The 26,753-nt window shown below is 43.4% G+C and overlaps 1 protein-coding gene across 2 annotated transcripts in view; it reads right to left on the reverse strand.

Annotated features, from left to right (window-relative positions):
• The window catches only part of CA10 (carbonic anhydrase 10), a 497,444-nt gene that overhangs the window by 103,005 nt on the left and 367,686 nt on the right, over positions 1–26,753 (reverse strand). For both annotated transcript variants that reach the window (XM_032428451.1, XM_032428452.1), the window contains one exon: positions 1,438–1,623. In XM_032428451.1, the coding sequence (XP_032284342.1) occupies positions 1,438–1,623 (186 nt within the window). The remainder of the gene's footprint in view (positions 1–1,437; positions 1,624–26,753) is intronic.

Below are 26,753 nucleotides of genomic sequence, written 5' to 3' on the forward strand. Positions count from 1 at the left end.
CATAATTTCCTGCTTTATCTTTGTTGTCTATCAACTCTTGAGTACTCCAAATGTTCCTTACATCTGAAATCCCACTTAATTTTCAAAATAACCTTATGAGGTGTGTAAACTCAGCCTTAGAAGGATCAAGAAACCATCTCAAGATCACATAATAAGTGTGTATTAGAGCAGGACATACAAACTCTGGTTCTTTGACTCCAGAGCTGATGTTCTTAAACATTATTCTGCATTTCCTCTCTTCTTAGCCCAGTTCAAAGGGTCCCTCCTCTGGGACACTTCTCCTGGCCCCTTCAGGGAAAATCTGTCACTTCTTCCTGTGAGTTGGCCAGGGTCTTTGTACATCTCAGAATACTCTAATAACAGAATACTTCAATGATTTGAATATAGTATTCTTTGAACTCCTTTGTGGTAGGAGCTTTGCCTTTTTTTTGTTTTTTGTTTTGTTTTGTTTTGTTTTTTAATCTTTGTATCCCTGGTACCTAGGAGAGAGCCTAGTAGATTCTCAGTTGATACACGTTGAACAATCATTAAAATCTGGCCAAGGGACTCCTTAAGGTTGGCCTCTCTTTCTCAGTGTATGGCCTTACTATATTAAAAACAATGCCAGGTTTAAACATGATGTTGATTGAAAAAATTTAAAAAGACTAGTCAATTGTGAGATACATACTTCTGTTATTTTAAAGCTTTCTTGACCTCAGTTACTGAGGACTTTTAAACAGAAACGTAGTTACCGACTATTTAGCATATAAGCCCCCCAGACCCCTAATTGATAACCACCCTCAAGTGTAAGAGGACAAATTAAATATACCATGCTTGTCAAGGGTCAGAATCCAGATGATATCTGTTATATCTCTCATCCTATAATTGAAGCTGGTTTGGCTCGCTGCTATGGTCTGTGTCCTACCTGGGTTGATGGTGGCACATAGTGATACTCACCAGTAATGGTGACATACAATGACATTTCTATTCTGTAGAAAGTCAGGCAGACTATTTAGTTGCCTGACATTTATTTCACAGTAAGTTATAGTTTTGTGCAAATAAGATCCATTCTGCCAGAAGGAAGAAATTATGGAACCTATACTCTCATATGAGAGGCTGATGGTCCAAGTAGGTGTAAGTGAAGGTATGCATGAAAAGTGAGGATTTGGGGTTAAAATAATGCTCCAGAGATACTGTAGGGCATGAGTCATGATAGCTGCACCAATGTCTCAGAAGGAAATACCCAGTTTCATTGTGGCCTTCCCTAGAAAACACTGGAAGCACGTTTATAGACTTCCACATCAACTTGCAAAAGACAGATGGAGAAAGGAGGCACTGACCTTCTCATTTCACAGATTTAAAAGAAAGCTTTCCATCTGTTATCCCACCTTGGGTATAAATAGACACCAAGTCTTATTAATTGGCACTCAACTTTAGTACTTCAACAGCCCCACATACCTCCCCAGAGAAGGCTTGTCCATTGAGGAGGTGCTCCGACCCTTGGCTGTCCTCACTCCCGAAGTGTAGTCGGATCTCCTCCAGCCGGTGGCTGTATGTCATGGGCCCTCCTGATATGTTAACCAAGTGTTCCTTGTCCAGGCGCAGGGACACATGTCTTCCAGTGTTGTACATGGTCCCACTGACCTGCAAGGCAATGCACAACAGGTCAAGCAAAGCTCTCTTTCCGTGTCTCACCAAACCAGCATGGTGCTTAGACCAATGCCTTTTGCCTCCTCTTGATAGGCAAACATTAGGCTAAGTTTATATATGAAATAGGGAGTAGCAGTACCTAGAAGGCATTCCTGCCCTACCTGGCTTCTGTGGTATTTTCTGCAAGGCATAAACCACATTTATGATCACATGATCATGTAGGAATTTGAGGTGGGAATTCAAAGGAGACCTCAGCAACTGTGACTAATATTTTGGACATTGCACTTTAGAAAAAATAACTTGTCCCTCTTAACAACAGGTGTTGGCAAGGATGTGGAGAAGGAGGAACCCTTGTGCACTGTCAGTGGGAAGGCAAACTGGGGCAGCCATTTTGCAAAACAGTATGGAGTTTCCTCAAAAAGTTAAAAAAAGATCCACCCTTCAATCCAGCAATCACACTACTGGATATTTACCCAAAGAATACAAAAACACTAGTGCAAAAGGCATACATGTAACCCTATGTTTATAGCAGCATTACTTACAAGAGCCAAACTATGGAAGCAGCCCAAGTATCCACTGACAGATAAATGGATATATATATAATGCAATATTACTCAGCCATAAAAAAGAATGGAATCTTGCCATTTGTAGCAACATGGATGGAGCTAGAGAGCATAAGGCTAAGCAAAACAAGTCAGTCAGAGAAAGACAAATACCATATGATTTCACTAATATGTGGAATTTAAGAAATAAAACAAATGAGCAAAGGAAGAAAAAAAAGAAAGAGAGAGACAAATCATGAAAGAGACTCTTAACTCTAGAGAACAAACTGATGGTCACCAGCGGGGAGCCAGGTGGGGGGATGGGTGAAATAGGCGATGGGGATTTAGGAGTGTGCTTGTCACGATGAGCACCAGGTGATGTATGGAAGTGCTGAATCACTATATTGTACACCTGAAACTAATACTACACTGTATTAAAATAAAAACTTAAAAATATAACTTGCCCCTCTAACCCTAAGTATTTGGAATGTAGAGATACTGTAAAAGTTAAAATCTCAGGTGTGAGAAATTGGAGAAAGCAAGAGATGCCACAAAGGCCAAATGAGAGACAAGGAAGCCAAAAATGGGTAAACAGGAGCAAACCATCGTGGGAGACTGAAGGTTTTGGTTTGAAGTCTCAAGTGTGCAGTCCCATGTGTCTTTGTTAGGTCCCTCTCTTGCCCTGGCCACCAGATGCTGCACAGAATGTGAGCTCTGACCCCCTTCTCAGAACTCATGGACTCAGTGCTAAGCTAAAGAGATGGATACAAGTTTCCCATTTCCCTTCCTCACTCCTGATTCCATCTTGCTTCAGCTTCTCAAACTGCTGACCTTACCGCTTGATGTTCCCTTTCCTTCTTTTCTCTTTGAACTTGATATTCAGCTTCATTTTATTGACTTAGCACCTCTCAACACTTGAACCCTGATTACTACCTGTGACTCTACTGCCTTTGTCTCCTGGGTTGACTTAGCTCTTGGGGCAGAACAAAAGCTTAAAGGAGACTCTGAATGGGTCTGAATGGAATGCTTCTGGACTTTCAGAGGCTGAGATACTTGGATTTTCTTCCTGCTTACTCTGGCTGCTTTGGGCCCAGCCTTCTGCCCTAGGGATTCCTTAAGGGCTTCATGTAACATATGATACATTCCTTAGTCACAGTTTCATACATTTTCTCTCTAGCACTACCCTTACCTGCCCCTCCACCTTTCTGACACTAGTGATAATCAGATAGGTCTGCAGATGGCTCACTGTGGTGGAGAGAATAACGCCCACTAAATACTCCATTGACTCATTTTGCTGTAAGGTGGAGCCCATGTGACTGACGTTGGCCATGGGGTATGAGGGGACATGACAGGTGTCCCTTCCAGGGTGAAACTCTGGAAGTGAAAAGCTTACATGCACAAGTCTCCAGTCTCTCTCTTCCCCTGCTGCCTCAATCCCTGGGGCCACATGGAAATATGTAATGTTCTATTGCTACAAGATGGAGCTCATGTCAGCCTGGGTGCTTGGCAGATTAAAGGGCAGATTGCAAAAAGGGCCAGAATTCTTCCCCTCCCTGTAACTGCATTCTTTACAACAGGACTCTGTAGCTGTTCCCTTCAAGATAGGGATCTGCTTCTCTCCCTCTTGACTCTGGGCTGGCCTTGTCACTTGCTTTGGCCAATAGGGGATATGATGTCTGTGCTCTGAGAGGCCTTGCATATTTCCTCACTCCTTCTTGGAAACTTGAGACCACCATGTCAACGAGCCTGGGCTAGCCTGCTGGGGGATGACATGACACTGAAGAGGAGAAGCCATCACAGACTGACCATCCCATGGCTGACCTGCCAGCTGACTGGCCCAGCCGAGGTCAGCCTAGCCTTGCCCAGACCAGAAGAACCACCCACAGACCCACGGACTTGGAAGGTAAATAATTGGGGTTTTAAGTCCCTAAGTTTTGGAGGTAGTCTGTTATGGAGCAAAAGCTAACTGATAAACACTAGGTCAATCATCTTTCCCCTCCTGAATCTGGAACTATCAACAGAAACTCTGTTGAGTGCCTGGCAGTGTTGAGTACCTGAACTGGAGAGTCACATGGAGTCCAGAGACTCAGCCTGCTAGGTAGCTGGAAGTCAGACCAGAGAGAGAAGAGAAAAGCAGATGTGCCAACAATGACAGAGGAAACCGTGCATTGAGAGAGAGAGAACAGCCACTTGACCTTCAGAAATCCTTGTTTGCAGTTCCTTCATGAGGCCTGAGCTGCATTTTCTCAGATGCTTTACATCTTACCAATAAATTAATTTTTTCTCAAGTTATCCATTCTTTGCAACCAGATAATCCCAAAGTGTGTACTCCTCCAGTCTCAAATAAACGCATATTTAGTCAGTATGAGATCATGAGAGCTTGTCATTTTTTTCATGTCCCAACTCATGATTTCCTTGGCAGTAAAATGGTCAGAGATAGGCTTGTGTTTGACATTGCATCTATCATTAAGTAAAAATTACTTTTTCTAATATTAAGATAATATAGGTATTATATATGGTTAAAAAGATATAGAATGGCTCAAGGAAATAAAAATTAGCCACAATTCCACAATTACCCAATGATCACCACTAATATTTTGATATATATATTCTTATACCTATATATACTATAACATATATGTATGACTATCTATACCCATATTTTAACAAGATCATTTTATATGTGTGTCTGTATAATCAGATAAGTGATTTTTCACACACATGTATATATATATGAATTTGTATATATAAATATATACTATTATTTATAATATGCTATGTATAATATTAATATATTAATGATATCATGTAGTATATTTGTTATATATTAATATATAAATCATATTAATTATAATTATATTAGTATATAGATAATATGCTATAATATAGTATAATAGATGAATACAATATTATTCAGTATATATTATATATAATTATTATATATTATATATTTAATATACATAAATAATTATACATATTATGTACACAAACACAATATTGTTATTTAACTATATAAATACCACATATGATTATATATTATATAAATATATATATAATTTTCACAAACATGAATATTTCCGGGTCACTAAACTGCTCTTCTGTAATGTCACTTTGAAATGGTTGCATAATACTCCACTGTAAAAATACATAACTTATTGTTGAATCTTTACATCCCCTTCACTTTTTCACTATTGCAAAAACGTACTGCAATGAGCATCCTATGGATAAATTAGCTTTATTAATCCAGGGATATTTCAATTGGCAAATTCTCTGTCAAGTGGTGTACACATTATTACAGTGCTTACTATCTATTGCCACATCCATCGGCTGTGGAGAGCAGGTCCCACAGAGCAGAGCTGGATCTTGGTAATTCTCTTCAAATGACAAAAAGAACAGCACCATGAGATTCAACCAGTAACATCTGTGGGCACCTATGGTGTGTGAGGCAGTGTAAAAGGAACTGCTCTGAATTCTTTCTTTTTTTTTTAAAGATTTTATTTATTTATTTGACAGAGAGACAGTGAGAGAGGGAACACAAGCAGGGGGAGTAGGAGAGGGAGGAGCAGGCTTCCCGCGGAGCAGGGAGCCCGATGCGGGGCTCCATCCCAGGACCCTGAGACCATGACCTGAGCAGAAGGCAGACGCATAACCGACTAAGCCACCCAGGTGCCCCAGTGCCCTGAATTCTTAGAGGATATATGCTCTGTCCCATTAGGGAAGTATCTGGGGCTTTCCTGCACTTCTAGAAATCTTTCCATCTGTGCCTGTCTAATGTCTAATGTTCCTAAGAAAACTGTTGCACATTGAAACAAGGCAGGGACCAGGTGGTATGCTTGTCTGCATTTCCCCAGGACTTAGAAAACCTACTGGCACGTAGCAGGTGGAAGAATGAAGGATCCTTGAGTCAAAAGATTCCCTGTGTGCCTCTTGGTGACCTTGGGAGGCTCAGTGAATTCCCTGAATCCTTAGTTTCCCTAAACATAATGTAGAGATAAGAACCACCCCCCCCCATGAAAATGGGGGATAGAAAACTATAAGGCATATAGAAAACAAACGTCAAAATGATAGAAGTAAATCTTCCTTATCAGTAATTACTTTAAAAGTAAATAGATTCCACTTCTACGAGGTACCTAGAGTAGTCAGAGTAATAGAGATAGAAAGTGGAACATGGTTGGGGAGAGGAAAAGGGAGTTATTACTTAATGGGCACAGAGTTTCAGTTTTGCAAGATGAAAAGAGTCCTGGAGACGGATGGTGGTGATAGTTGCAGGACGATGTGAAATGTCCTTAAGACCACTGAAATGTATACATAAGAATGGTTAATATGGTAAACTTTATATGTGTCTTTTACCGCAGTAAAAAAAAAGTTGGGGAAAAATTCCCTCATGAGTTATGAGAAATAAGGAAATAATACATGTAGCAGTCCAACATTTTTATTCTCTTCCTTCCCCCACTCTTTTGACTTCTGCATGGGTGCCTAGCTGATGTCCAGGACCCATGCTGATCTTCCCCACCTCCCAGCATCCAGTGGGATACAGTGTTGCTTGCTAAACATCACAATGAAGGACTTCCACTGATTTCCGCATTGTGACGATTCGCTTGCCCATCATTCCAGATTATTATTTATTTATTTATTTATTGAACATGGGAGGTGGGGGAGGGACAAAGGGAGGGAGAGAGAGAGAATCTTAAGCAGGCTCCACCCCCAGCACAGAACCTGACACCGGGCTCCATCCCACACCCTGAGATCATGACCTGAGCTGAAATGAAGAGTCCGAATAATGCCTCTAACTGTGTGCTAGGAGCTGAGGATGGCATGGTGAGTAAAACCAGGCACAGTCCCTGCCCTCATGGAGCTCACACTCTCCACCATGCAGAGACCAGAGTAGGGGAAGGGAGTTATGGGAAATCCACCTGAAACTCGACCATTTGCCTATGTATTCTTACAGCTAGATGCAACACCCCCTTAGCCCCACCCTTTCCCTAGACACTGAAATAACATTAATTTGTATTAATCAAAAAAAGCTGTGTAGCCCGGGTATGGTTTGTTGCACTTTAATTTAAAAATAAAGGCTTGACAACATTATGTATGATATCTAATGGTACATCTGCACTGTAGTAATTAACATTGCAGTAGTGTCATTTTAACTGTAATGCTAATTACAGTGTTTCCAATGAACTACTTTGGTGCACAGCATGTTGGAAAAAGTTGTCTCATGCCGACCAGGAAACAGAGCTGCACAGAGAAGTTGAAGCTGCAGGGGGAGATCCCGGCTGCCTTTGGCTGCTTCATGGTTCTCCTCTATGTTTTATTTTAATCCATTCCAAAATGAGGTGAGAGGTGTAAGTGATGATCATTTTGCAAGGGAGGGCCCTAAGTGCAGTTGCTGAAGGCTCAGTGACTTATCCAGGATTGTACAACTGGAGGGGGTAGCAAAGCCATGTCTTCTTGATTCCAGGTCTCATGATGTGAGCAAATGCAAGCATCTCAGCCCCTTTCAGATGGGAGCCCTGTGGGGAATTGTGATTTCTCCTCCAGTCTGCAAATGCAGGGCTTAGGCAGGTGCAGAGGCAGCGAGATTCCTTTTCAGGAAAATAGGGGACCGGAACGGACCCTTGGCTGCTAAAGTTCATCCCGGGAGGAGACCTGGAGAAATCTGTAGGTCAGGGAAGTCCCTTGATTTCCTCACCTGCAGACATTTACACTGGCTGGAGACAGGGTGGAGCCATATTTGTTGAGGGGAGCAGTTAACAGGTGTTCCACAGAGGGGCCTGTCAAGATTGCATGTCACTCAATATTATCTCGATCACTTGAACCCATCTAAAAGCCATGCGTTCTTTTGCAAAGCAAAGAATTAACCTCAGGTTATTCATTTTGTAAAACTGAATGTCTTCCTATAGCAAACACGGAGGTTTGCAGCAGCTCATGATTAGCCAAGTCCTGTTATTACTGGATTCATCTCTTTTATTCTGATGACACCGCTGTATTAGAGGGAAATAAATTCAACCAGTGTGCTTTTAGGGTCAAGAGAAGTTTGATTCTTTGACAGTCAGCAATGATCTTGTTCATAACAACTGCCATCCTAGTTTGACCTGTTACTGGGTGTCAGATACCACGCTAAGTTTTGAACCTGAACTTAATTAATTCTCACAATTTCTCCCTCACCAAACCCAGCACCAAACAAGTCTGGTACTTAGACTCAAGCCATTTGCTTCCTCTCAGATGATAAGAAACCGGGCTAGCCCTACCTGTGGCATGGAGGCCTCCCACAGGGCATACCTGTCCTTCTGGGCCTCTGGTGATTTTATACCAAAAGGCAAACAGCCCATTGGTTGGGGAGCCGGGGCTTGACCCCCACAAAGCTCTGTCTCTAAAGCCTGTGCTTTTAGCCACTGGAAATTATTAGATTGCCCAGCTGACGACCTAACGGCGCAATATGACGAGTTGTTGGTGTAGGAACCCCACAGGGGTTTAGAGTCAAGGGTGTTTGGGATTGTTTATTGCATTAGGTAGGGTTCTCCGGAGAAAAGGAACCAGTAGGCTGTGTGTGGCAAGTTCAAATTCCATAGGGTGGGCCGCAGGCTGGCGAACCAGAGAAGAGCTGATGCTGCAGCTCAAGTCTGAAGGTCATTTGCTGCAGAATTCCTTCTTGCTCCAAGAAGCTCAGTCCTGTTGTTCTCATCAGGCATTCACCTGACCGGAGGCACCCCCCCCCCCCCCCCCCCGCATTATGGAGTGCTATTTGATTTATTCAAAGTCCACTGATTTAAATGTTTGTCTCATCCAAAAATACCCTCACAGAAACATCCAGAATGATGTTTGACCAAATATCTGGACACTGTGGCCCAGCCAAATTAACATATAAAATTAACCATCATATTTATCTTCACATCCCATTTGCTTTCTTTACTACACCACTCTTATCCAGTTATGCTGATACTATACAGAACACATTGATCTATGTTATATATATATATATATATATTTTTTTTTTAATCACCTAATTTAAAAAGTCAGCTATCCTAAACTATTCAACAAACCTCAGTCACATGGAAGGAGAGCTAGTTTGAAATAATGTATGTCTGAGTTATAGAACAATCATAAAGAAATGATTTAACTGTTCTTGTCAAAAGCTATGTACACAACAAGGTAAATTTATCCTTGAGTCTGGAAGGGAACTCAGAGACAATGCTGGTGTAAGTCCCTCATGTTGTCTATCTTCCTATTTCCAGATTGGGAAAAAAAAAGGAGGAAGTGCGTCTTTTTTAAATGACCCAATTCACAAAATAAACATATTGAAGATCTTTAGTTTAATGGAGATAACACTTATAGGGTTGATATTTATTGAGGACAGCTAAGCATAAGTAAACCTTACCCTCAGAAATTCCAAAAGATTCAATAAAGTTACTTGCCTGGTATGACACAAAGCTTACGTGAGGTTTCCTTTATATTTTCTCTTGAGGCAGCCTGCCCAAATCTCCTGCAATATACTCAGAAATAATTCCCTACAGTTTAAGATTTTTTAAATTTATTTATTTGACAGAGAAAGAGACAACGAGAGAGGGAGCACAAGCAGGGGGAGTGGGAGAGGGAGAAGCAGGCTTCCCGAGGAGCAGGAAGCCCGATGCGGGGCTTGATCCCAGGACCCTGGGATCATGACCTGAGCCAAAGGCAGCCGCTTAACCGACTGAGCCACCCAGGCGCCCCAGAAATAATTCCCTACAGTTTAAATGGAAATGTTAACACTACGAATGGATTAGTTGAGAGGAAATAGAATCTCAGTTGTGTAAAAGGAAGAGGTGACTATCTGACTTGACATATGAGCTACCACATTCTCAAGAAGGTTCATTAGGAAAGCTGCGGGCAGGATGCACCCACAAATTTTGAGGACTTACTATGTGTCAGATGCTGTGCCAACTTTTTAAAAAATTTTAATTCCAGTGTAGTTAACATACGGTGTTTTATTAGTTTTAGATATACAATATAGTGATTCAACACTTCCATGCATCAGCCAGTGCTCATCAGGATAAGTGTACTTTTAATTCCCATCCCCTATTTGACCCATCTCCCTACCCACCTCCACTCTGGTAACCATCTGTTTGTTCCCTAGTTAAGAGTCGGTTCTTGGTTTCTCTCTCTCTCTCTTTTTCCTTGCTCATTTAAATTGCACATATGAGTGAAATTAATTGGTATTTGTTTTTTTCTGACTGGTTTATTTCACTTAGCATTATACTCTCTAGCTCCATCCCTGTCATCATAAATGGCAAGATTTAATTCTTTTTTATGGCTGAATAATATTCCATTATATATATATGCTACCTCTTCTGTCAATGGACAGTTGGGCTGCTTCCATAGTTTGGCTGTTGTAAATAAGGCTACAATAAACACAGGGCTGCATGTATCTTTTTGAATTAGTGTTTTTATATTCTCTGGGTAAACAGCCAGTAGTGAGATTACTGGATCCTAGGGAAGTCCTATTTTTCATTTTTTGAGGAGTCTTCATACTGTCTTCCACAGTGGTTACACCAGTAGTGCATTCCCACCAACACAGCTGTGTCACTTTTTAGATCAGGAAACTGGGTACAGATAGGCTAAGAACTCTACTCAAGGGTATGAGGGAAGCAAGTAAGGGAACCACGGCTCAAAAGAAGTCTTGATGACTCAAAGTTCATGGTGTTCCCACTGTCTCAGAGAGCCACTTCAAAGCCACCAATGAGAGGCTGCACTCCATTTCTCATGACCCTGTAAATTTCAGAAATTTAATAATGGTCATTTTAATTATGTATTTTGGAGTTGGCATGTGAGCCCTCTTCACTCATCATGCAGGAGTGTTGGCATTCTTGCCTTTAAGATACAGTCTTCCTCAGCAGATTGTCTACTGTACTATGAGTGAACACAATGGGCTGATGGATGTCACCATAATATTCACAACAGCTGTGACTATATATATTCCAGGCCTTGTACTTATTCCTTCTCATACATTATCTCGTTTAATCCTTACACTACCCATGTGAGGAAGGTATTATTATTCATATTCTACAGAGGAGGAGATGGAGGCTCAAGGACTCATAACTATAGCTCCAGAGTTAGAAATTGGCAGAGTCAGAATTCCAGCCCAGGCCTGTTTGACTCCAAGATCTCCAGCTCTTGAAAGCAAAGAAGTCTGCAAGTTAGCAGAAAGAGTTTTGGGGAAATCACGTAGCTTCTAAGTAGCTTCTAGGATTGGGGATAAACTCGTAAAGCCCAAATATGGTGTCCCCATCGATGTGCCTGAATGGGTTCAATTTGGCTAGTCCTAGCCTGAATCCTCTAGTTGTTTCTAGACCCAGTACAGCTGGGAAAATCCTAGCCCCTACTTGCTGGGGGTTGAGAGATGGGCCACACCTGCCTATCCTATTGTTGGCTTAGCAAGTGGGTGGCCAAGACCGTAGTGTTGGCTCAGTGCCTAGAAGGGTTAGTGAAGAAGGTTTGACAGCATGCTGTATAAATTAGGTGTTCTTTCATTGCAATTGAGGCTTCCTATTTTATGTCTCTGACCGCTCTGCTGAGGTGTGTAATAGGTCTTCTCTGAATGCAATTCGTGAGCCAAAGAGATTTAAGAACACAACTTAGACTGGTTTCCTATAGAGTAGCTCGAGATGCCAAAGGGCTGATCTGTAAAGGCAGAATGCAAGAAGCCAGTGGGCTGCTTGCTCACATGGGCACTCCAGAGGCATCACTATAAGGAAAAGCAATGTGGAAAAAATAACTGGAGTCAAATCATTGGCCTCACTGTACCGTACCATATACATGGATTGGGGAAATTTGGGTACTCTGGATTCTAGGGCTGAAAGGACTTTAGAGACAATCAAGCCCAACCTCTTCTTCCAAAAACCCAGAAAACTGGAACACAGGGAAGGTAAGAGCCTTGTCCAGGATTGCACAGCAACTAAGTGGTAGGTTCAAGACTAGAAATCAACCAACCAACACTGTTCCTTGCTCTGGGAAGCATATCTCCTCTTCCTCTTATTCTTTTGTTTTTCTTCCAAATTATTTTATGCTGAGGGTACATAAGCATACTGACTCAGAGACTCAGAGTTGAAAATGCTGGGTGTGTATACACGAATACCATAACCCACAGAAAATAAGAAAAGATTCAGCCTGACATCTGGACGTACCATTTACATGGTGTCAGTCATCTGGATTCATGGCTCGTCTTGTTTAATCCTTACGCTAGACATTTTATGTTATGTAGATTTCAGATAATAATTAGACATTGAAGGGATTAATTGTTAAGAAAAGAGATGAAAGTAAAGTAAAGGAAATGGAGCATTAGGAGAAGGCATTTTTTTTTTTTTTTTTTTCCAATGCAGCTTTGAAAGAAAGCAGAAGAAACGTATTTGGAGCTTGTGGGTTGGGGCTGTTAGGAAGCAAGTGGCTGAGATGTGGGTAAGGAACAAAATGGAACCCGATAGGAGAGCTCTGCTTTGAGTTACCATACATGGAGTTGTGGAGGAGGGTTGAAGAAGTACTTCCAAGATCTCGCCCACTACTCTTTTTTTTTTTTTTTTGATCACTATGTGCCTAGGACAATAGCAGTGTCTATAGTGCCTCATCTTTATGCCATCTGCTAGCTTCCTGCGTCGCCCACTACTCTTAACCCTGCAGGGCGGATAGTAGTTTCTTCCTTAGCAAGGCTTAAGTTTACCCCAATCTTTCTCTATCCCATCCATCTCAGTCAGTCTGCTTTTCCTACAGGAAGAGCCCAAGCTTTTGGAGTCCATGTTGAAAAACCAGATGAAGCGATCACATGTTCCACTTCTTATTATATGGATTCTATTATCATCATTATTATTAAGAAAAAAGTTGAAACTATGTAACATGGCAATATTGACTCTTCAAATAAGAGATATACAAATTCTATAGGGATGCTTGGCGTCACACTCTAGCAAAGCATCTCTTGAACATGACCGACACTGGTGGGGATGACAAGAGGAACAGAGAGCAGGTGTGAACGATGTTGTCTGGTCATGAGGGTTATGTGAAGATAATTCCCTTTATCCTCCATCTTCCTCAAGGGAATGAATGGCAGGGGGCTGACATTAGGCTAGGTATGTTCTGCCACACACAGTTTTTGGCACTGAAGCCCTTCACCGATACCTCAGCCCTTGGTCTGTGACCAAGGAGGGGGACCCCAGAGAATGCTTTCTGGAATGAGCTTCTCCCTTCCAGTCCTGGTATATGGATTTTTAGATGTGAGTCCCATGTACCACTTGTCTACTGAGTCAATGTTGCCAACCAATGATTTCATTCATTTAATATTATTTTAATGATTTAATATTATGAGCAAAATATAAATTTAATAATTTGTCTTATGTGTGTCCTTACGTGCTTTATGAACATTCTAAATCCTTACACAGAATCTGCAAGGTAGGTGTGATCTTCACATTTTGCAGATGAGAAAACTGTCACCAAGAGGGTTATGTGACCTGCCCAGGGTCTCACAGCTAGTGGGTTAAAGAGTCTGAGTTTGGACAAAGACTGTTTGATTTCAAAGATGGGTCTCCTGCTTCACTGTGCTTTGTCTCTGTGACCTTGGTAATGTTGGTTTCACAATTAGTTACCCAATTCCCCTAGCTGGACTACTAGCACTCTGCTTGAAATCTTAGCCTGCTAGGACTTTGAGAGCCTGCAGAGTTCTTGCCAAGCCTCTCACGGTTGGTTGTCTGGATCCAATTTTTTTGACTCTCTAGTGAGTGGCCAATTGGATAGAGCAACTAGAATCAAGATGGTATCAGCTGATTGGCCAGCAGTACTGTCTCCATGGAAACCTCTGTTCCTCTGTTCCTTTGGTGCACTGGGGGCCCACCTCAGTAATCTGCACTGGCTCAAGTCAAGTACTGGGTAGAGTATGCTCCTGTATATTTAAATATATTTATAATTTTTGGGAAAAGATAACATAGGCATGTTTACACTTACCTTTCCTGTTTCCTGCTGCATCCCCAGCACCTGAACGGTGCTTGGTTTCTATGTGTTGCAAAAAATGGACATGGTGGTGCCCAGCATCATCTAGGTGCCTGTCCCCAGCTCCGCCCTCTAGTCTGCCTCAGTGGGTCTGAGGTGGAACTCAGGAAACCACCATCTTCCTCTTCCAGTTTCCCTTGATGTTCTTTCTAACTCAATCTGTCAGATATTCAATGCTGGGGACAGGGACACAGTAATACAGAGTAATTTTCTTTATCCTTTCCCCATCCTCCAGGCTCTAAGGGTTGCTTTGATAATTATAAAGACAATAGCATTAAAACTCTCTCTAAACATAGAGTGGGCTATAAATAGAATCATCTTCAGGCCACTGTTTTTCCCTAAACTGTGAAAATTCAAGGTTAGGCCACCTTAATTAACACATTAAAACTTGCCTTAGAAAAGTTATTTCTAGCTTAAGGTCATTTAACTCAGTCCCTGATTCACAAGGCTTTAGGCAAATAACTCCCCATCTCCAGTTATTTCATCTCCAAAGAGGAAAATGCCTTTTGAGGGGAGTCTGGGGGGACCCAGTGGCAGAGCACCTAGATCACCTTCTTCACATTCCCTTGGGTGGGTGTCACTGGTCCCACTGGTTCTATTAGAATCACTGATGCCAATTTTTCAAAGACACAAGAAATAGCAAATGTTTGGGGGATAATCAGTTAATAAGTCCCTTTGTTCCTCCCTCACGTCGTTGTGTGCAAGTGAATTACTCAACCTTTACCTCCCTCACTGTCCCTGCTCTTATGGACTCTTGTCCACCATGAGCTGCCCCCCTCTAGGGCAGACTCAACTGCCTACAGTGGCCAGCAGGTCACATAGATAAGTGAGACAGGCCAGGTGGGAGACAACAGGGAGTGGTGGAGACTGGGGGAGGCACTGGGTGGTACCACTTCTTGGATATCTCTGGAAGGGTGCATAGCACACTAAGGCGGTGCTTGCCTCTGGGGGAGAAACCAAGAGGAATCAGGAAAAGGAGGGCTAGGGGTACAAGACTAAGTTTTCATCTTGTGCCCTTTGCCTTGTCTGAATTTTGAAAGTCAACAAAATAATTTTTAAATAAGATAAATTTAAAATTTTGAAATAAGATACTCTACATACAATCACATCTCATGCTAAAATCCGGGCTATGGTACAATGGTTATGATGTGGGCCCAGGAGCCAGCCTAGAGCAGGGGCCTACAGAGATTGAAAGCAAATCTACATCTGCAATTTTAAATTGTCTAATAGCTACATTTAAAAAAACACACCATGAAATTAACATTAAGAAAATATTTCATCTAACCCAATATATCCCAAATATTATTTCAACAGGTAATCTATACAGAAATTATCAGTGAGGTAGTTTACTTTCTTTTTTCATAGTACATTTTTGAAATTCAGAATATATATTTTGCACTCAAAGCACATCCCAGTTTGATCTTGAGGCATTTCAAATACTCATCAGCCACATGGGGTTAGTGGCTACCACACTGGAAAGTAAAGCCTGGTCAGTCTTCTTTTCCAATTTGTTCTCCCTCATGCAAACAGAACTATATCAAGGAGTGGGCCAACTGGGTAACTGCTGAGGGTACCTGACTCGGAGGAGCATCGAACACCCCAGGAATACATTAGGAATATAGTGCCAGTAACATATCTGTTACTCATCCAAGTAGACAACGCCCTATTTGTGAGGTCTTTCCTCTCCCCTCCCCTCCCATCCCCTCCCCTCCCCTTCCTTTCCCTTCCCTTCTTTTCTCATCTCTTCTCCTTTCCCTTCCCTTCTTTCTTTGTGATTCACATCACAAATTTTATGGGGCAACCATGCATGGGAGCAGACAAATGACAGTTGCCTGGGTAGTTAGAATCTACTGACCTTGAAACCCAGTAAGGCATGGCCTAGTTCTATTTACTAGGCATGTCTACTATGTCCCATTGTCTAAATGATGAACCTCTTAATATTCCTCCTCAGATGTTGGCTGAATCTGAAAATCGTGAAATACACTGAGAAGCTAAATGACAAAAGTAGGAAACCTTTTGCTCACAGGTGTATTTGTTGGGGGATCATGGAAGAATTCCCAAGTGCTTCCATCCCACTGCTTCCTCCCTCTCCCAGGATCACACAGCCCCTGTTCCCATCTGGAAGGTCACTTATTCTATATTTCCCAGAGCTCTTCGTCTTGTCATTTGAATGACTGTGCATTTGCAATTTTCCATTGTTGCCCAGTTTTCACATGCTTTGCATTTCTCAGCGGGCTCTGCAAGTGTAATGAACATTTCCTGTGCCCAGGAAGGAAGGCTTACGGTCTTAAGCTGATAAGTAAATATCATCCACAATCCAAATCCGAATAGGACTCTGATGCATGTATTTTGTCGGATTCCTCACTGCTGCCGCTTACAACTGCAGTCTCTACCCAGTGCGGGGTGACCATGAAAAAAGAGACAGATTTCTAGAAACAGCATGCATCCTTTCCAGAAGCAAGCGACCACGGAAATTACATTTTCTGACTAGAGATCGCATCTCGATACACTACCGTTACCAGCACACCAACATCACTACCATCTCTTGAGCCCTATGTGTCTGCCCCTGGGCACTTGATCCTTGCCCCTGCCCCAGGAAGCAGATATTTTTATTATCACTCTTTTTATGAAGAAACTAAGGCTCAGCTAGGGTAAATAGGTCACAGGGCTCTACGTGTCAGAGATCATGTATGTGAAAGAGCCCGCGCGGACCCCACACAGAGCTGTTCTGTTGGCTCTGCGGGGAGAGAAATGAGTTCCGTCCAGGGATGCTGGCATCTCAAGTGGGCCTTGGAGACGGTAGGACGTGGATGCCCAGAGACACCTAGGATAAGGGGCAGCATCGGCGAAGACCAGGGCTGGGAAGATACAAGTCATGCAAAGGGGACGGTGGAGTGACTGGTCCATGTGACCAGAGTGATTGAGACACAAGCCGCCCAGGGTGGGGGGCGCACAAGGAGTCTGTGACAGGAGGTACCAGACACCTGCCATGTGGCAGACGGCCCTACTGGTGCTTTACAAAGGTCATCCTGTTTACTTTTCAGCGAAACATGTGCGGGCCGGCGTTATGACCATCTCTGAGCTACAAATGATGAGAACCGGGGTCTGAGAGAGATTCAGTGACTTGCCTCGGTCCCCAGCCAACGAGCGGAGGATGGAAGATGTGAGTGCATGTCTGTCCTACTCTTTCTGCCACAATGCAAAATCATGTCGGAAAAGGACACTTTTCCTAAGAAATAATTTCCTGCCGGCAAGCTCTGCCCTCCTACACTGATTCTTCAGATTTGCCACATTTTTCAGACAGAGCCGGGTCCTCCTACCTGCCGGGGGGGTCCACCATCACTGCCATTACCACCCTGAACCCTCTTCTCCCTCTTCCCGGTCTCTGGCTAAAGGAATAAAATCTAAACATCAGCAACCACGGAAAGCCCAACAAAATGATTAAGTAGCTGTCAGCACCAACTAGAATCTCACCTGAGGGATGAGAAGATAAATATTGCAATAACCCAAATCTCAGAAATATGTGGCTCTGTTTTATGCAACTGATATTCAATTTCATGGCTCCAAAGCAACAGTTACATCAGCCAGTTTGTGTCCTTAATGCGGTAAAATGCCCATGGAGGGAAGGCCGTGGAGTTTGTGTGCAGTGCGGGGTGGGGGTTCTTTACTGAGGATCCTAGAATCAGCTCACTGGGGATCCAGCATGGGCAAGCAAATGGTCCTCTCCCACCTCACCCATGACAAACGTACTGAGTGGCTCCGAGGTGATCTGTACGGTTGATCCAGCTGATACCAGGACAGCGTATTTGTCAGATAAGTTAGAGCCAATTATATGCAGAAGACAGTCTTCAACCTAAAGGGCCAGAAAGAAATCATGCAGTCCCTTTCCAGACGCCCTCCCCATCCTACCTCCATCGTCCTGGTCCACTGAAAACATGCACAGACTTTTATTCAATAAGCTGACCTCATGGTGACTTTTTAGTATGTAATTCCAATCCCATGCCCCTTTTATGGTCAAAGAACTTAAAATATTCACAGCAAAACCCATTTTTATGTTTCTTCCAGTTGTTTACACACACACACACACACACACACACACACACACACACCTACCCCACAGAAGAACTCTCCTCTTCTTTATCCCTGACATACATTCAACAATTATAAAAATTCCACCTCCTAAAAGGCTCCATAATCTGTCCCCTTCTCTTTGTCTCTGTAGCCACTACCTTATCTTATTCTGTCCCTTTATTTTACACTGTCCTGCCTGTTGTCTCCATCCCCCAACCACTGCCTAATTTAAGCCCTTATTTTTCTGTATTTCCTCAAATCTCAGATGTGAAACATTGTAAAATGCACTGTGATTTTATGTCCCACCCCGAAAAGAGAAAATACTACAAGTGACATAGCACCGTTGGTAGGAGGGGTCCCCTAGAGATGTGAAAACGTGAAGAGAAAACGTGCATCTTAAAAATTGACAACACATAGTATCTCAACTAAACTCTTATTGTCTCCTAACTGCTCACCCCTTCACTCTTGTCCTAGCTCTTCCTGCTCAGGCCCCGAGCTACCTCTCCTTTTCCTCTCCTTGGTAACCCCCTTCTCCTCCTTCCAGGTCACCTTCTCAGGGTCCCCTGAGACCCCGCACGCATGGTGATGACGTTTCCTTGTACTCCCATGGCATTCTGAACATGTCCATGTGTAATCACACATACACGTTGCTTTGTAATTATTTGCCTGTGTGTTTTTCCCCTCCAAGGACTATGAGGGATTTGAGGACAGGCTGCGTGTCTTGTTCAGCTCAACATCCCCAGACCCTGGCACAGGGCAGGGGCTCGGTGAGGTCGTGGGGAAGGAACGCGGTGGAGGGCTGCGAGCCGCTGCTTGCTTCTGGGCAAGCCACTAGAGGGCAGTGTGGAACCATTCCATCACCCAGAACTGCCGTCCCCAGGAATCCAGGTAGTAAAGGTTGAAGGAAGCCGGCCTCCTGCGGGCAAGCTGGCTGAGAGCCTAGGAAGCGATATAGCTCCAAGGGCGCCGTACCACTCGGCAGAATCTACTTTGAGGATGCTCCTTGCATCTCAGTATCCCTTGTCAGCCCGCCCGCAACGGGTGGCTGCCTCAGCACATTCTTTTAATAAGAGCCAAGTGCTCTTCCCTGCTTTCCATCCTGAGTGGAAGGTGGGGGGAGGAGGCCACGGAGAGGGAAAGAAATGCCTCCTTCACATCCCCATCCTCATTTCTAATAAAGACAGCCTTGCCGAGAAGGGCCTGCAGTATAATTGCTCCACTTTGAAGAACAACAGGTAGCAGCATCAATATTTGATTTTTAAAAGGTTGTGTGAACAGTTTTAAATATTAAAGATAAAGGCAAAGACTCAGATTGCCTTTTCATCTCAGTAGTTGGAGCATTTTAAACGAAAAATGGTGCTAATGAGCAGAATAAGACTGTTTGCCCATCAAATGGTATTGGGTTGCAATAAAGCAAAATCATTTTGAGGTGGGGGGAGGCAAGGGGTGAGAAAGCGGTATCTATACCAGGGAAGTTCGCTGTTCATTATCTCTGTAATGAGACAAAAAGAGTGCAACTCTGCCAGGGTAACTTTCTTCCATCTTATCGTGGGATGTTTAGCTCCCTCAGTGAGTGGTCTGGGACAGGCTCTGAGGAAGCCTCATAAATTAACTATCCAACTTCCTGGCTAATGAGCCCAGTATGTCAATTCCCAGTGATCAAAATGATGCGATTCAATAAAGCACAGTTCATTTTGTAAGGAAATATACTTTTAATAGGAAGAACTGCAGGGTCATGGTCCTCCCGAGATAATTATGGGCCAGAGGAATTAGAGGCTTGGAGCTGTACTTACCGTCTGGAGATACCCCGTGGGGCTTGTGTGGCAGAGAGTGTCTTTCAGGGACAATAAATTCCTTCATTATGTTTCCATTATGGCATTAATGCAGCAATCTCCGATTTACTTGTAACCAAGAAGGCTGGTTATTCCTGAAACTTGGCATTTAATGCTAATGAGTGCTTGCAAGACAGGCAGCTCCCTGTGTGTGTGTGTGTGTGTGTGTGTGTGTGTGTGTGTGTGTGTGGTGTGTTGGGCTCAGGCAATCCAGCAGGAAAGTCAGGAACATGGGAGGGCAGGGTTCAGAGGGCTGGCGTGACTCAGGCCAGACAGACAGATAGAGACCTGGAAAAGTCAGGAGTAGATCGTCGAAATCACACCTGAAAAGTGAAGCTGAGGACACCACTAGGTAAGCAGTACCCAGTGTGAGATCCAGACCCTGAGGGAAGGCAAACAGGACTCCCTTGAAAGACAGAGGAGTGCTGGGCAGCAAAAGGGTGCAGGACCCAGGCTCAGAAGCAAGAAAGGGCACTGGGAACTCATGCCATTTCAGGGTTGTCCATGCAGTGTAGGACACTGCTCTTTGTGGTGATGGGGCCAAGGGCAGCCCAGCACAATGGGTGTGTCTCTGAGAGGCTCCACCTGGATAGAAAGAGCTCCTTTAAGAGCAAGGACTCCATAGTCAGACTTGTTGGAAAGGCTTGGTTCTGCGATCCGTACCCAACAGCGAAAAGGTACCTATCTGGTTTATAAAGATAAAAGTAGAATTTCACAAGTCTCCATGCAGGAGTGGATGATCCTCTAACATAATACCCATCCAGTGCTGGGAAGCTCTGCTTTGGATGGAAAAACCACTTAGGAAAGACGAGTTCTACTAGCATTCTTCAACTTGACTCCAGTGGAGTGGGTAGGTGATGTAGCAGGAGACAGGATAGTTCCTGGAGTCAGATTCAAGTTCTGACCTCTCTGCTCTCAGCTGGGTGGTGTTGGGCAGGTTGCTCAGCTTCTCTGAGCTGGAGTTTCCTTAACTGACCTTTAATTTGCCCAGCAATCTATGTATTTCAAGGGAGATGGGAAGATAAATGAATGTGTCAGTTTGCTTACTTTTATTTTTTCTGTATTTCTCCAATACCAGAGATAAGAAAAAAAATATGGTATAGCAGAACCAAGATTTTTTTCCCTTGAAGCAATTCTTATCTATAATGGGACTTACCTAGGGCAGTAAGGTTGCTGTTAATTCAAGTAATATGGAAAAAAATTGTAAAGAAAGGATTTTTTCCATGAGTCAGAGGGCTGAAAAGATTATGCATTAATTAGAGGTGTTTACTTAAGGTGAGAAGTAGATGGTGCCAAGTTCAACCTTATGCAGAGTCTTGCCAGAGGTCCGCGATGGGCAATGACTGGCAATGCTCATCAGCTTGCCCTGTCCTTGAAATGAGACTCTTGGTTGTCCAGAAATTGTGAGAGGTGACTTGGCAAGGATTTTCTTCTATTAAAAAAAAAAAAAAAGCCCTCTTTTTTGGCTTTTGACACTTACCTTGTTTTGGCCTTTGATTAAATTCAACTAATGGGCACCGAACATTTACTTCCTGCAAGTTTGTCTTATATGCTCTGTCTTTTAATCACCGTAATAATTATATAAAGTGGGTTTAATTATGCCCAATTTTTAGAGATGAAGAAACTGAAGTTCAGGCAGGTTAAGAACTTAATCACAGGGACAGCTAATTTGAGGAAAGGGGACTCCATATTCATGCCTCTGGATAGACTCCAGGTCTCACTTCCTTTTTCATATTTCACATCTTATTCTCAGTGACCTCTGGATTTGTTTCTCTTAAATTTTTTTTCTTTTTTTTTATTTAAATTCAATTAGCCAACATATAGTACATCGTTAGTTTTAAATGTAGTTTTCAATGATTCATCAGTTGTGTATAACACAACTCATCACATCACGTGCCCTCCTTAATGCCCAATCACCCAGACTGTCTTAAATTTTTAAAATCAACTTTATATTTTGGAATCATTTTAGTTTTACAGAAAAGTTGCAAAGATCATACAGAGAGTTCCTGTAAGCCCCTCACCCAGTTTTTTCTAATATTCACATCTTCTATAACCATTGTACATTGCTCACAACTAAGAAATTAGCATTAGTACATTACTATTAACTAAACTACAGGCTTTATTTGGATTTCCTCAGCGTTTCCATTTGTGTCCTTTTTCTGTTCTAGGATCCACTCCAGGACACCACACAGCATTCAGTGATTCTCAGTTGCAACTTTGTATTTGTTGCAACTTCATCTGGGCGAAGGTTGGCAAAGGGATCAAGTGTAAAGGCTAACATTTTTGTAGGCTGTACCCACTTGTAAAGATATGCTAGTTTTTTGTTTGGTTTTGATTTTGCCTTTGGTAGAAGCAGTTCTTAAAACTCGTTGCAAATGACACTTTCATTCTGGCTTGGAATCTTTGCTTGCTTGTATCACGACTGTGCAGGTTTGGGATTGAGATTCAGCTTTCAAAAGCAACTCTCCATCATTGTCTCCTTTCAAGGACGGGAAATTTCAAATCAGCTTTAGGCTTCCGCATTCGCTGTGCCAAACATTCCTGAAGTTTCCACAATTGCCAATAAATAAGACATCCCATCATCTTTAACGCGTCAAATTTTCTGATAAATTGAATTTCATGAAATATTGCTCTATTGATCTCAGTGCTCAGCTTACAATAAGGCGAGCTGGCCAGAATTGCTAGCTGGAACTTTCTGCAAGGAAGATGTTGTGTACTTACATGGGTAGGGACATTTATGAGGTCAGGGTCCCCGACTCTAAATTTTAGTTTCTGGCACTACCTCAAATCTGAACTGATCCGCAGTGACCTCTCCATTGCTGCCCTCTGAACTTTTGTAGTAAAATTCCATTTTGGCTTATTAAAGAACGTGCAGAGGAGCTCTGTGAATTTGCACGGTAGCTAGTACTTGGCACACGGTGGGTGTGCAGTCCACGTTAATGCTCCCTTTCCTTCGAGAACAAAAGGAAATCAAACCTGTCTCAACTCAATTTTGAGAGTTATCACGATGACAGAAAGGAAAGGGCCAACGATGAAGATGGATAACACGGCAAGACCAAAAAGGAAAAAGTCAAAGCACAGTGTTTTCCCCACACACCAGCTCTCCCAGGGCTGCTCTTGAAATAGTCTGCAGTGAGGTGCGGGTTCTTTTAAAAAATTTTTAAAAACACAAATAACATTTTCATACTTTTATAATGACAACATGTCTTGAATGCCATCTGTTCCTGCCATTTGTTAAGGCAACTCAATGAGAAAAGAGTATCTGGATGACTAATATTTAGCCTGTTCATAGTCTTTTTAAATGGGTGGACAGCTTCCCTTGAGATAATATCCCAGGATCCATGGCAAGCTCGTGGAGTGGGAGGGCTGAAAGCAGGGCTTTGCCACCACTAGGCAAATTGGGTCATTCAGCCAACATTTCTTGAGCAACTATGATGTGCCAGAGAGTGCGCTAGGACTAGAGAAATAAAGATGGATGAGAGAGAATCTCCTTAGGCTGGTGGGGACTGAGCAGCAAATCCATGATTGTATATGAAAGGTTAAGTGCCATGACAGAGGTTTGCAAAGGATGCCACTGGAATATATAAGGAGGCCCAAGACCCAGTCTGTGAGTGTGTGTGTATGTTTGGGGTGAGGGGTGCGAGGGGAGAAAGAGGTGCTCAGGAAAGTTGCTCTGAAGAAGATAAAACCTGACCTGAGACTAGCAAAACTGGTAGGCATCAGCTATGTGTCAAAAAGGGGGGTGGGTGCAGCCTCAGATGAATCTGACAGGATTGACATGGTGCATCAAGGATACACATGTAGTCTCCCATCTATTTTAACTGGACCCAAGAGCAGGAACATTCAGTAGAGGTAATAAGTCAAACCCTGTTCCCTGGGCACTCATTAGTGCACCCTAAAACAGTTGGTCAGCAAGAATGGATTGCTAAGCCCCAGAGCAGAGCAGGTGAAATACGAATGTAAGAGAAGACAACGTGGTGCATGATGGGAGGGTAGCCACAACCTCCCCCCAGGCCACAGTCAAACAGCAATGAGAGGCAGTACGTGAACTATGGGGATCCATTTGTGCTTAGGGAACAGATAGATCCTATGTTAGCCTGAGGCCATGAAGTTGCTACTTGGGTTTTGTTGTTTCTTTCTTTTTTTTTCCAGTCCAGTTACTGGAAGATCTGGTGCAAGAGGGCTAGACAGGCTTCCTCTCAAATCTTAAGGTTGTATCTCCATTGTTCTCTTAGATGACGGAGGTTAAACCCTTTTTAAATAACCCTTGTCATTTTTGCTTTGTTTTGTTTCGCGTCCTAGCACTATTCGGGAGTACCTGTCTTTTTCTAATGCATAGGAATGCATAGTAACTGCACATTGTAAAACTGCACTCTCTCCCACGTGCAGCTGTAATATCCCGAGTTCTCCCCACATACTAGGAATCCTAAAGCAACAAAGCAAATAAGATGCAAAGCCCCCGAGAGCTTGAAGGGTCACAAAATCACACAAATATTAATGCTATGGTTTGCTAAACTGAATTGAAGGCTTCCTATGTGCCAGCCCCTGCAATGATCACCATATCTCATTCAATCACGAGAGCAACCCTACGAGCTGGTACTAAGGTTATATTTACTTTATAGATAGGAGAAAGAGGCTCAGAGAGGGTCATTGACCTGTCTGAGACCACACAGCCAAGAGGGAATGAAATGAGGTCACCAATCCAGGCTTATCCACTTGCAAAGCCTTCTTTTGATCATCTCCCTCCCGAGAAGTCAGTCAAGGGAGCTTCCCCATGCCTGACTTGGCAGTGCGAACTCTTACTGGCCCTGGTGGATCTGGGGACCCCCTGTCCATGAAACTCAAAAGTCACATCCATGGAACTCTTTGAAGTCCATCTTTCCCGCTGTTGTCCCAGGTGGCTTTCCTGCCATGTCCCAGCCGTGTCACTCATGCTTTCTATGTTCAAGAAAGGGAACGTCCTCCAGCCCAGCTCTTTCCTCATTCGTCTGGCAAGCACTGAGTAAGCCTGCACCGTGTGTCAATGTTCTAGGCCTGGGGCGGTGGCGTGGGGCCAGGACGGGAGGGGACCAGTGAGACGAGACTTGACCAATAATGAGCTGGCAGCATCACCACGGCTCCTTACCTTTCACAGAGCTGCTTCATAAGCCCATTCTCCTCTGGCTCCCAGACAGAATGTTCTGCAGGGGGAGCAGGGCAGCCCAGCTCCCTGAGTTTAAGCCACTTGTCTATGGCCACGCCGCCTGCAGAGTTAGGGTTTGATACCATCCATGTGATGGCACGTGGAGGGCTCTGTACCCCCGCTCCTCCTACTTCTCCTCTTTTTCATTCTCACACATTCCATAACCTCCCTGGGCCTCACTTTCCTTATCCGTGAAATGGGGAGAGCAATGGTAGTATTGGTCTGCTGTGATGATAAATCAGGTACTACATGTAAAAAAATACATATGGTAATTACTTAACGAACATTAGGTGCCAGCAGTTAGTTACTACCTACAGTTGTCGGAATCACTATTACCTCTACTACTATGATGGCCGCACAAGAACGAGAAAATGATTACGAAGGGTATGCAAATGCACACAAATGAGCACAAGCACTTGCTTATAAAACATAACTGTTGGGTGATATGGGGTAAAAGAGTGAGATAAAATACGGCTTCCCACGGGGCGCCTGGGTGGCTCAGTCGTTAAGCATCTGCTTTCGGGTCAGGTCATGATCCCAGGGTCCTGGGATCGAGCCCCGCATTGGGCTCCCTGCTCAGCGGGAAGGCTGCTTCTCCCTCTCCCACTCCCCCTTCTTGTGTTCCCCCTCTCGCTGTCTCTCTCTCTCTGTCAAATAAATAAATAAATCTTTTAAAAAATTACGGCTTCCCAAACTTGGCTGTATTGATACACAGCTCTAACAGTTCATGCTTCAGTAATGAAGGCCACAAGGGGGACTAAAATGTGGACTAAATCCTTAGGACATCCACAAATGGGAAAGACAGACAGGCAGACACACACATGGTGAGCAGGTTAAAATGAGGTGGGGGCCACGGTTGTCACGGGACCAGGGAGGAGGAGGAGAGGGGCTAACACACTCATGTGATTTAATTCTAATAATGGTCATGCGAGACAAGCGGTGTCTTACAAATGAGGACACTGAGACTCAGCGAAGTTAGGTAACTTGTCAAGGTCACAGAATGGAATGGAATTTTCACACAGATACTTGACTCCCACACTTTTTCTACCTCACCAATGACGATACCATAATCGGAAGAGAGCTTGTGGTTTCTCCCGTCTCTGGACTCTGAGAGCACTTAGCATCTGGAATTTACACTCACTCGCACACACAATATTCATGCACAGTGTGCGCTGAGTTATTCGCATGCACAAGAGATCTCTACAATCAGGCTCTAAGTTCCCCGAAGGGGGGTCAGTGCTATCGTTGCTTTTATATTTCCCAGGGTGCCCAACATGCGGCCCAGGGCATGGTACGTATCTGTTGAATGGCCTGGTGGAGAGGAGAGATTCTGTTGTGCAAGACTGGGGAGGAGACAAGGACTTTCATAAGCAATGGAAAATTTTGTGCCGAAGTAAAGTCAGAGTCCTTGACAAAGACCTCGGAGTATAGAAGCCTCTGGAAGCCAGAGTTGAGCTACAACTTCCTCCCTGGGGCATGGATGATTTGATCAGG

The sequence above is a fragment of the Phoca vitulina genome, unplaced genomic scaffold, assembly GCF_004348235.1.
Source record: "Phoca vitulina isolate PV1807 unplaced genomic scaffold, GSC_HSeal_1.0 scaffold40, whole genome shotgun sequence".
NCBI lineage: Eukaryota > Metazoa > Chordata > Mammalia > Carnivora > Phocidae > Phoca > Phoca vitulina.